This window comes from Equus quagga, chromosome 17, assembly GCF_021613505.1.
Source record: "Equus quagga isolate Etosha38 chromosome 17, UCLA_HA_Equagga_1.0, whole genome shotgun sequence".
NCBI lineage: Eukaryota > Metazoa > Chordata > Mammalia > Perissodactyla > Equidae > Equus > Equus quagga.
This window is the reverse complement of record NC_060283.1, coordinates 7,802,698-7,813,004: the sequence shown is the minus strand read 5'-3', so window position 1 is coordinate 7,813,004 and position 10,307 is coordinate 7,802,698. Positions and strand designations below refer to the sequence as shown.

Sequence of the window (10,307 nt, the reverse complement as noted above, 5' to 3'; positions counted from 1 at the left end):
CTGGCTGCCGCCGCCCCCCGCGCCGCCCGGCTAGGGCGATGCGGGCGCCCCCGGCGCGCGGCCCCCGCGGGCACCATGAGCCCCCTGCTCCGCCGGCTGCTGCTCGCCGCGCTGCTGCAGCTGGCCCCCGCCCAGGTACGTGCGTCCCCGCCCGCCCGCCAGCCGTGCCCTCTCTCAAGGTTGGCGGAAGTGGGGAGGCGCGGGGCCGCCGCGGCTGGGGGACCCGCGGGGTCTGGCCGCGCGCTGGGGCGTCGCGGGGACCCGGCCCGGGCATCCCACGGGAGGTGTCCTTCTCCGCCGGCCGCCAGCCCAGCCCCAGGGCCACTCCCCCGCCCCACCCCGTCCCCTGGGCGCAGCCGGGGGCGGGGCCGCGTTGGTGCCCGCAGGACCTGGTTTGGCTCCCACTGTGCCCCCTGCCGATTGCGGCCCCCTCCAGGGTGGGAGAGTGATGCCACCCGCAGAGCGCGCCTGGCCGATCGGTGCTAGGGCAGGTCCCAGGTGGCCAGGAGAGGACAAGTAAAGCTAGAGCGGCCTCAGGAACACAGCAGTCTGGAAAAATGTCAGAGAGGAGGTGAAGCGTCCTGACCCAAGGGCAGCGCCCCAGGGACAGCGACTGGGACAGCCCCTTCCTGGGATGCACCTTGGGTCCAGGTCTCTTCTCTCCCACAGGCCCCAGTCTCTCAGCCTGATGCCGCTGGCCACCAGAAGAAAGGTAATAGCAACAAGAACTCTGCACTAGCCAGCACTGAGAGCTCCGGTCCCTGCCCTGATCCCAGGCTCCTGTGTCCTTCCACTGTGTAATCGCAGCTGCTCTGTAAGATGCAAGCTCTGATCCTGCCCATTTCACAGCAGAGGACATGGAGGCAGTGGGGTTCCTGGGTTCTGGATGAACAGGGCAGCGGAGGACAGATTGGGAGGGCAGAGGGGGCGGGTGGAGGGGGCTGTGACAGGGGAACTAGGGAGAGCAGCTGCCGGGCCCAGGGTAGGGGAATGAGGGAGCAGCTGCAGGAAGCCCAGTGGGACTTACCCCTCACACATCTGCCCCCAGTGATGTCATGGATAGATGTGTATGCTCGTGCCACCTGCCAGCCGCGGGAGGTGGTGGTGCCCCTGACTGTGGAGCTCATGGGCACTGTGGCCAAGCAACTGGTGCCCAGCTGCGTGACTGTGCAGCGCTGCGGCGGCTGCTGCCCTGACGACGGCCTGGAGTGCGTGCCCACTGGGCAGCACCAAGTCCGGATGCAGGTACTGGGGCATGCCCAGCTGGGGTGGATGCTGGTGCTGCTCTGAGGGCTGAGGGGTGGCAGCCGGAGTCCTGGCTGGTGGGCAGGCTCCTCCCCCTCCAGCCCACAGAGCATCCTTCCCTCTCTCTCTGTCATTGTCTCTCTCACTGTCTCTTTCTCTGTTGTCCCGAGCACAGATCCTCATGATCCGGTACCCGAGCAGCCAGCTGGGGGAGATGTCTCTGGAAGAACACAGCCAATGTGAATGCAGGTGCCAGCCAGGCCCCACTTCTGAGCTCACAGAGACCAGGCTCAGGGGGTTTTGGGCATGGTGGACCCTCAGTGGGGACCAGGTCTCCGAGAGTAGAGCCGGGAGAGGCCTGGAATCTGGGTCAAGAGAGTAGGTGCTTGGCTTTCCTGATTGTCCTTGTTGTCTCTGTCTCTTACTTTTCAGACCAAAAAAAAAAGAGAGTGCTGTGAAGCCGGACAGGTGAGTCTCTTGGGCTCCTGCTGAAGTGGGTTGGAGCCCAGGCCCAGCACCCAGCATGTAAGGTGTGGGTGGCGCAGGGGTGTGTCAGCAGCTGTGTCCCCCCCTTCCCCTCCCACTGATGTCCTTCTCTCCCCTTCCTCTGCTGTGTGCTCGGACCCGACCCCAGCTCTCGGGAACATTCTTCCTTCCCGCCCCAGACATGTTGCTTCTCCTCCTAGGGCTTCCACTCCCCACCACCGTCCCCAGCCCCGCTCTGTTCCGGGCTGGGACTCTGCCCCCGGAGCACCCTCCCCAGCTGACATCACCCATCCCACTCCAGTCCCAGGCCCCTCTGCCCACGCTGCACCCAGCGCCGCCAGCGCCCTGACCCCCGGACCTGTCACTGCCGCTGCCGACGCCGCAGCTTCCTCCGTTGCCAAGGGTGGGGCTTAGAGCTCAACCCAGACACCTGCAGGTGAGGAGCTGGGGGAGAGTGAGTTGGTTAGGGAAGGCGTCAGGGCCCTGTCCTGGAGCAGGTCCAGGGCGAGCCCACCAGTGGGAGAAGAGCCAGCGAGGGGGGAGCTGTTGAATGTGTTGAACAAATATTTACCAAGCATCTGCTGGCACTGGGATCAGCGCAGACAAGGCTCCCGTGCTGAGGCGGGAGTCAGACACGAGGACATGCGATGGCAGCAGAGGGTGGCAAGGGCTGTGGTAAGGGGCACCTGACAGCATCTTTGAGAGGCCAGAGATGTCCTGGAGGAGGTGACATTGGCCTGGAATAGAAATGAGAGAGGCAGCTTGCCAATTTGCAAAGCTCTGGGCCTTCCCAGAAGCCCCTGTGATAGACATTTGTCCCACCTTATGGGCTCGGAGAGGCCAGGGGACATAGTGGAACCTTGTCCGCCCTTGTCTGAGGTGCTTGTCACCACCCCGCCCTTCCACAGTGAGGCCATGGGGTGGCATCATGTGGGCCGGCCGGTTGGGGCCTCCCAGGAGTGTAAGGAGAGTGGGGTTTCCAGAAGCTAGCAAGGGGGGGGAGTCTAGAGGAGCTGGACAGAGCTCCGTCAGCATGAACAGACCCCTCTCCTCTCCTCCGCAGGTGCCAGAAGCTGCGAAGGTGACACATCGCTTTTCAGACTCAGCGGGGCCACTTGCCTCACAGGCCACACCCCAGAGGAGGACAAGAGGGCAGCCTGGTGTGACCGGCCCAGCCCACAAGACCTCAGCCTGGGCGGAAGCTGCTCCAGGCCCTGGGCTTCTCGAAGGGCTTTCCACTTGTCCCTATTTCTCCAAGGCTGCCACCCAACAGGGTGGACAGAGTGGGACGAGGAGACTTGGAGGCAGCAAGAGCGCTCACGTTCCCACTCGGGAGAGAATGGGGTCCCATCTCCGTTTTTAACCACCTTGTGCAAGTGAGCATCTTACAACTGGGTCTGCCCTCCCCTCGCTAAGAAGACCCCGATCCTCTGCACATCAAGGGAGTTGGGCTCTGGGACAAGAACTGTGACCCCCAACCCTGATAAAAGAGATGGAAGGAGCTGTCCCTGCCTGTGTCACTGTTTGTCACTGTCCAGGCTGGCTGGTTTGGACACCAATGTCTGCATCCCACTGCCTCCCAGACCCGGAGCTTGTCTGTCTTACTGATGGAGGAAATGAGGCCTGAGGCCACACACCAGGTCACAGCCAGAATCGTGTGTTCTTCATTCATGCTCTTCTTGCCAGGCCCCGGGGAGTCCCCGCCCCCTGCTGTCACAAGGGTTCCTTTTGGAAGGAGACGGCCCCTTATGGCCAGTGAGCTTGAGGTGGGAGCTGGATCTGCTGAATGACCTTGGTTGTCACTGCCCCTCTCTCTGGGCCTCAGTTTCTCCCTGTGCACACGCGGGGAATGGATGATTGCTGTGGTCAGGGCCCTTGGGCTCCAGGGAAGTTTGAGTCTGTCTTCACATGACAGAAAAGAACACCCACCCTCCCTGCCCCCTGTAGCTTAACTCTAAAGTCACGGCTGCCCTGTCCCCACCTCATGCCCACCGCCCTGAAAGGGAAGGGCCGTGGCTGGCGGGTGTGGTTTGGGAGACGGCTCCCGCCGCCCCCAGCTTTTTCTCCATCTTCACCTTCCTGGTGTTGCCCTGCTGAGGCAGGACCTTCAGGGCAGAGGTCAACCCAAAGCGGCTACGCTAAGGGAGGCCTTCTCAGCTTGGAGAGTGTGGTCATGATCTTGTTGGGCCCCAGGCAGGAGTGGGGTTAAGCCAGAAGGGGCAATCTCTGACAGCGATGGCTATTTCCAGATCATCTCTCAGCCACGCTGTCAGTGAAAATGCCGCCGCCCAATCAGAGGGAGACAGATGAGGGCCAGGGGGCCTGGCGCGCCCGTTTAGCCCTCATAGGCACCCCTCGCGGAGTCCTCAGCCCGAGGTGGGCGCTGTGATGGTGTTCCTTTTTCAGTGGAGGAAACAGGCTCAGAAGGGCTGATGGCCCTGGGGGTTGACCTCAAGCCGGCCGTCTTCCCAACACTCAGATTTAGCTGCCTCCCAGCTGCGGGTTCATTACTCCGATGGACAGATGTTTATGGGCACTGCCGGGTGCGCGGGCGTCTGAACATCAGTCTGGTCGGGGAACAGGCCCGGCCCGACCGCTCCAGTCGTGACTCGGTGGTCAGCGCGGCAGCTCGGGCGGGCACGGATGCTGGGGGAGAGAAAGCGGGGAGAGCGTTCGCATGGGCCAGGGCCTGATGCGCATCATCCCCGCATCCCACGGGGGCCCTGCGTTACAGGGACGCCAAATGCCACCAGGCCAAGGAACGGGCTCAAGGTCACATAGCCAGTCAATGAGAGGCACCCCCCAAATTCCAGCCCAGGTCTCACTCTGAAGCCCGGGCTCTTTCCACAGCATCTAACTGGGGATGTGGATCCTGAAGCGGCTCAGGGGCAAACAGGAGGGCAGTGGGAGAGGAGGGGGGCGACGGAAAATGGCGTCTCGAGACCCCCTCTGGGAACTCGCGCCCTCCTGACCTTAAAGTCACCTCGACCGGAAGTGCCTTCGGCCCTTTCGGAAGTCACTTTCACCTAACTTCACGGACTACCGCGCCACCGGAAGGGACGCGTAGGTCACGTGGCGGCGTGGGAGGCGGAGCCAGCAAAGGAGCCGCCCCGGCGGGCGTGTGGCAGCGGGTTTCGCACGGTCCAATGAGGGCGGGCGGCGTGGCCCGGCCTGGTGGCGACGATGACGCGCCTGCGCAGAGGCGGCGGCGCGGCTGGGGTTGACTCCGGGGGCGCGGCGAGGAGGTGAGCGGGGGCCACAGCCCGGGCTGGGGGGAGCCGGGGTGCAAGGGGCCAGGCTGGATCAGGCCGGGCAGGAGCGGGCCGGGGCTCCGGGTGTCAACGAGGGATAGGTTACGAGGAAATTGGGGGTTGGGGTCGGAGCTGTCTGGGGATGCCGCAGGGGGAGGGTTCTCACTCCGCACGGGGCGGGGCCCTGGGACTCGGGGCGGGACGTGGAACGGAGGCGGGTGGGCCCTCTGAGCTGGTGCCAGTGGAAGGCGGAGCTCCGGGGCTGGGGGCGGGGCTAGGGCCGGTGGGGGGCGGGGCCTGGCCCTTGGAGGAGGAGCTGGAACAGGAGGAAGGCGGAGTCCCGGGTTTGGAGACCGAGGGGGACGGAGCCCAGACGCTGGGGGCGGGGCTTCAGCCGGTGAGTGGCGTGGCTACGGGTCAGGAAAGGGGGTCTAGTTCTGTCGAGGGCGGGGCTCCAGGGCAGGGGGCGGAACCACGCCCCCTAAAAGGCGGGGCCAAGGAGCCCAGTGAAGGGGTAGGTCCAGGTAATGGCCCTGGACGTCCACGCGGGGGCGGTCTCCGTGGTGGCCGGGCCTGGGGCCGCGGTAGGCCGAGAACTCCCCCGGGAGAGGTGGTGTGGGTGGAGCGGGCTCGGCGATCACCCGACGCGGGGCCAGTCTGGGTGCCCCGCAGACCCCCGAGGGCTCAGAGCTGGGGCGGCGCCCCGGGCGGAGGCTCAGGGCCGGCCTGGGGGGTACCCCCGGAGGACCGGGGCTCCCCTGAGCCGTCTAGCGGCGATGTGTGGGTGCCTCGGAGCCGGCCCCCTGCAGCGGCCGCAGAGGTGTGGGTGTGCTGGGCGGGGGGCAACTGGGTGTGGCGTGAGTGGGGTCGCCCAGTCGGGGCAACTGCTGTGCAGTCAGATAGGGTCTGGACTTTGCGTAAAGGGACGGGTGGGAATTGAAGAGCGGAACTGGGGACCGGGAGGGAAGGAAGGGCTGGGGGTGAGCCAAGGGGCGGGGCCCTGGCTGCTGTGGCCTCCCCTGACCCCCTCCCCCCGCTGCTGGGGTCCTCGGGCAAGCCCCCTTCTCACTGGACTGGTAAGTGTGGCCGGGGAGTCCCGGGGAGGGGGCGGTGACCCGGGACAAGGGGATCCCCAGGGGCAGGCAAGACATGTTGGGGGTGGAATCTTCCTGGTACCTGCCAGTATTCCATGCCCTCCCCGCCCTCTCCCCCCGTCGGTTGGTCGGTCGGGGTCTGTCTCCGCAGAGACATGAGGCTGAGCTGGGTCCTGACAGTACTGTCCATCTGCCTGAGCGCCCTGGCCACGGCCGCAGGGGCCGAGGGCAAACGGAAGCTGCAGATCGGAGTGAAGAAGCGGGTAGACCACTGTCCTATCAAATCGCGCAAGGGGGACGTGCTGCGCATGCACTACACGGTGGGTGCGGGGGCGGAGCTTTGGGGGTGGGTGGGTCTTCTGGAGACCAGGGAGGACTTGGGAGCCAGGTTCCTCTGCCAACAAGGTGGGTGACCTTGGGCAAGTTCCCTGTCCCTTCTACACCAGTTTCCATGGTTTTACCTGCTTTTCCCTGTCTACTCGCTAGAGTGGCATCAGCAAGCAGTGACAATGTACTGTGAGCCACCCAAGGCTCTGTCCCCTTCTAGGACTATGGCTGCCAGTGCTATCGGGGGCCAGCTTGATGGGAAGAGCAGCTGGGGTGGGGGGAGTCCCAGGGAGGCCCCTCTTCCTCACTGGCCTTCCCACGATCCCACAGGGAAAGCTGGAAGATGGGACGGAGTTTGACAGCAGCCTGCCCCAGAACCAGCCCTTTGTGTTCTCCCTGGGCACGGGCCAGGTCATCAAGGGCTGGGACCAGGGGCTGCTGGGGTGAGTCGGGGGGCCATGGCTGTGGGCCAGGAGATGAACTGTGGGGGGCACACACCAGGTTTAAGGTGGGAGGCAGGGAGCCTGGTGCTGCCATGTGCTGAACACGTGTTGTCCTGCAGGATGTGTGAGGGGGAAAAGCGGAAGCTGGTGATCCCGTCAGAGCTGGGTAAGAGGCCCTTCCTGAGTGGGGATGGGGGAGTTCCGGGTTCAGGGTGTGTGTCTGGGGAAGGGTGAAGGCTAATTCAGCCTCCGCATTGGTCTGCACCCCATCCATTCATTACACTACATGCCTCTTCCAAGTCTGACTATGTCCAGCACTGGGGATGGGGCAAGATCCTTGGGGCACCCGCTCTGGTGCCCACCGTCTGCCCTCTCCCAGGCCTTTCACAGCCCCCTCCCATCTCCATTACACCATCTCCATTTCTGGCCTTGCTGAGCTGGGCAGAGGCCTGGCTTCAGCCCGGATGTCTGCGGAACGCCTCTTGGCCTGGCCACAGCTCACTTTGTTTCTCTGTGCATCTTTGACAGGGTACGGAGAGCGGGGAGCTCCCCCCAAGATTCCAGGTAATACTTCTTCCCACCTCCCGTCTCCCGTCTCCTGCGCCCATCCCGTCTCCCGGTGGCCCTGGTTCTCAGCCTGACCCCACTTCTCCCCTGCAGGCGGTGCAACCCTGGTGTTTGAAGTGGAGCTCCTCAAAATCGAGCGACGTTCAGAACTGTAGCCACACTGGGGAGGGGCAGCGGCGAGGCCCCCGTCAGGGACCAGACTGTTTAAAAAAACAAAAAAAAACTTAAAGCCCATCAAGTGAGCCTGTGTTTTGTGTGTGGGCCCTGAGAGACTTAGAAGCCACAGCTCCCGCCTCAGCACCGCCCCCATCCCCTCCTTTCCTGGCTGCAGAGCCTTGGGGTCGAGGCTCAATGTCCTGGGGATCACCATGGCCAGGCCCTGGGTGGCATGGTGGCCTTGCCCGGGGGGAAAGGAGTGTTCCTGCCCACCAGCAGCAATACCATTCCCCTCCAGCTCCCCAGCCGCTTCCAGCTCTTGGTCTGGGAGTAGCACTGGGCTATCGCCATGGCTACGTGGCCCTCAGGAAGGCTTGTGGTCACCTGGGGAGAGGCTGAGCTGGCAGTAGCTGTGGAGCAGAGTGTCCCCCCTCAAAGAGACCAGCCGAGCCTGTGAGCTGCACCAAAGGCATATCCTAGCTTTATTAAAGGGCCCGCGCCGCAGAGTCAATATAAAAACACAAAAAGTCCCATCAGTTTAATAACAATAAAAAACCCCAAAAATGGAAAACTGAGGGGGCAGGGAAGAGGCCCCTGGGCCAGGGGCACGGGGAGCCCTGCTCATGGCACCAGGCCTGGCCACAGGGCTCCCCGGTATTGCTGTTGCTATGAGGTCGAGGGGCAGCGATTGTCCTGTGGGAGCCACCGTTCCGCTGGGTCAGGGACCCTTACTTCTTCTGGGGTGTGCTCAGCTTCTGCATGCCCCGGATCTTGTCCAGCAGGCCAGAGATGAAGGCCTGGAGAGGAGGAAGGACATTAGGGAGACCAGACCCCAAGAAGACGGGAGCCCAGGCTGTCGTGTCAGCCCGCCTTGGGGGAAACCACTCACTCACCTCAGTGGGTTTGTAACAGTCAACCAGCAGCTCCTAGCGGGGGAATACGTATAACTGGTGAGTTCTCAGGAACAGGCCGAGAGTTTACCTGTACCCACTTCCACGGCACTGGGGCCACCCCGAGGCCCAGGGGAGCCACAGCCACTCAACAGCTAGCCGAGTACCATCAGCCCCATTCGACAGGCGGAAGCTGATACCCAAGAAGACCTGGCTCCAGAGCCTTGCTTCCCCAAGGGGTAGAGCCTCCAGGCAGCCCCCTACTCCCTGCTCCCTGACCTGGCCGCGCTGCCCCCCAGCCCCTCTCTCACCTTGACCCTGGCAGCCCGGGTATCGTCACTCTCCATGTCCAGGAGCTCGTCCACGTCGATCTCCAGCTCGGGGATCTCCTCTTCCTGGGGGGAGGGGGGAGGGTCTGAGAGGGGCTCTCCGGCCGGGGCCCCTGCCCTGCTGCAGGGCGAGCCAGCCCTCTTTGCCCAGCAGACAGCAGCAGCTACTCCGAGGAGGAAAACAGCTCAGGCCCGTGCCAAGGCAAACTGCCCGATGCGGGGGGAGCTTCCTGTCCCTGCCAGTGGGCACCCTGGATGCCAGATGAGGCCAGACAGCTAGGGCTGGGGACCCTGGGCTGGGAGCCCTGCAGATGTGTCTCCCCAACTTCCGGGCCCCCCATCTCAACCAGAGCACAGGTGGGGCCAGCTGTCCCAGCTCATCACAGCCCCTTCCCCTCCCCCAAACACCTGTCACAGCTCCCCGGGAGTGAGGAGGAAGTGAAGGGTGAGGGGTCAGTGGGAAGGACCCAGGCCTGGTAAAGGGGGAACAAAGAGTCCACGCTTTGCTGAGGGAGGGGGTGCCTGCCACCCCTCCCCCCCCAGGAAGCATCCATGGGTCTGGAGCCAGTGCATTCCACGGCTAGGCTAGGGTAGGCAGTGCGGGGCAAGCCCACTCCTCCGCCCTACCCCCCGGGGCCTGAGTCACCATTTGAGCAAGGAAGGAGTCATGGGGTGGAGAACCAGAACCCAGCGAGCGGGCTAGCCTGCCCCACGTTGGCCAAGATGGAGTTCCAGGCTAGCCCATTAGAATAACCCAGACCCTTTACAGTCCCCCCCACCAACCAGGGTAGCGCCTTTTAACCACTCTGTGCTAGCAGGCACTAGGTAGACCTCTTTCCACGGCCAGCCCAGGCTAGCCCCATGCCTCCTGCCCAAGGCCGGGCAATCCTTTGAGGCTTCTAGAGGACCCCAAGCTTGACCAGGGTAGCGGCAGGAGGAAGGCAGCGTCCGAGACAGCGTAGAAGAGAGGAGTGACTTAGGTCAGACAAGAAAGAGCACACATTGGGGGCGGGGAGTACAGAGAGGAGGGGAGGGCGCGGAAGCGGAGCGCCCATTGACTCGGGTGACAGGCGGGTTCAAGGTGGGGTTCCCAGGCGGCCCGACGCGGGACCGATTTTAGGGTGTTGGCGCAGGGAGGGGACACACACCTGGCAGTCGTAGAGGCGAGTGAGCTGCTCCAGGATCCACTCCTCCAGGTTGAGGCGCTTCCGTAGCTCCTTGCGGTCGTACTTGACCGTGACCTTCCCTTGGCGCCTCACTGGGCCCTCGTCGTCCGCGCCGCCCGGGCCCTCGCCTGCAGCCCCAGGGGGGCTCTGAAAGTAGACGCGGGGCCCGGGGCCGCCACCGCCCGGCCGGGGGGCCGGGGCCGCCAACGCCGCGCCCCCCGCGGGGCCGCTGTCCGCCATGGCGGCCGCCGGGGCCACGTGCGCGCGTCGGGCCCCTCCCTGCGCCGCCGCCTCCCGGACGCCCGCCGGCTGGCTCCGGGCCGCTGGCTCGGGTTAGCTCGTGGGCTCGGGTC

At 64.4% G+C, this 10,307-nt stretch overlaps 4 protein-coding genes across 7 annotated transcripts; 3 read left to right on the top strand and 1 right to left on the bottom strand.

The window, feature by feature from the left end:
• Nucleotides 1-6: 6 nt before the first annotated feature.
• Nucleotides 7-3,232, top strand: VEGFB (vascular endothelial growth factor B). 2 transcript variants are annotated; one of them, XM_046643498.1, is made up of 7 exons: nt 7-135; nt 670-712; nt 1,049-1,245; nt 1,421-1,494; nt 1,678-1,713; nt 2,033-2,167; nt 2,795-3,232. In XM_046643498.1, exons 1-7 carry the CDS (start codon nt 76-78, stop codon nt 2,814-2,816), a joined length of 567 nt encoding a protein of 188 aa, XP_046499454.1. In that variant the 5' UTR covers nt 7-75; the 3' UTR covers nt 2,817-3,232. The 2 variants fall into 2 exon arrangements, with proteins under 2 accessions (XP_046499454.1, XP_046499453.1); XM_046643497.1 differs by having other exon boundaries at nt 1,932-2,167.
• A 1,597-nt stretch (nt 3,233-4,829) lies between these two features.
• Nucleotides 4,830-7,647, top strand: FKBP2 (FKBP prolyl isomerase 2). Of its 3 annotated transcripts, none has more exons than XM_046643499.1 (6): nt 4,830-4,976; nt 6,228-6,396; nt 6,734-6,846; nt 6,966-7,012; nt 7,375-7,410; nt 7,507-7,647. In XM_046643499.1, the coding sequence occupies exons 1-6, from the start codon at nt 4,915-4,917 to the stop codon at nt 7,566-7,568; spliced, it is 489 nt and encodes a 162-aa protein (XP_046499455.1). In that variant the 5' UTR covers nt 4,830-4,914; the 3' UTR covers nt 7,569-7,647. The 3 variants fall into 3 exon arrangements, with proteins under 3 accessions (XP_046499455.1, XP_046499457.1, XP_046499458.1); XM_046643501.1 differs by lacking the exon at nt 4,830-4,976 and adding an exon at nt 5,672-5,802; XM_046643502.1 differs by lacking the exon at nt 4,830-4,976 and adding an exon at nt 5,922-6,058.
• LOC124228736 (translation initiation factor IF-2) lies at nt 4,987-5,950 on the top strand. Its single transcript, XM_046643496.1, has one exon. The coding sequence runs from the start codon at nt 5,125-5,127 to the stop codon at nt 5,920-5,922; it is 798 nt and encodes a 265-aa protein (XP_046499452.1). The 5' UTR covers nt 4,987-5,124; the 3' UTR covers nt 5,923-5,950.
• A 381-nt stretch (nt 7,648-8,028) lies between the features above and the next one.
• Nucleotides 8,029-10,301, bottom strand: PPP1R14B (protein phosphatase 1 regulatory inhibitor subunit 14B). Its single transcript, XM_046643503.1, has 4 exons — nt 9,937-10,301; nt 8,771-8,854; nt 8,463-8,495; nt 8,029-8,366 (listed from the first exon to the last, which is right to left on the bottom strand). Exons 1-4 carry the CDS (start codon nt 10,192-10,194, stop codon nt 8,298-8,300), a joined length of 444 nt encoding a protein of 147 aa, XP_046499459.1. The 5' UTR covers nt 10,195-10,301; the 3' UTR covers nt 8,029-8,297.
• Nucleotides 10,302-10,307: the final 6 nt, after the last annotated feature.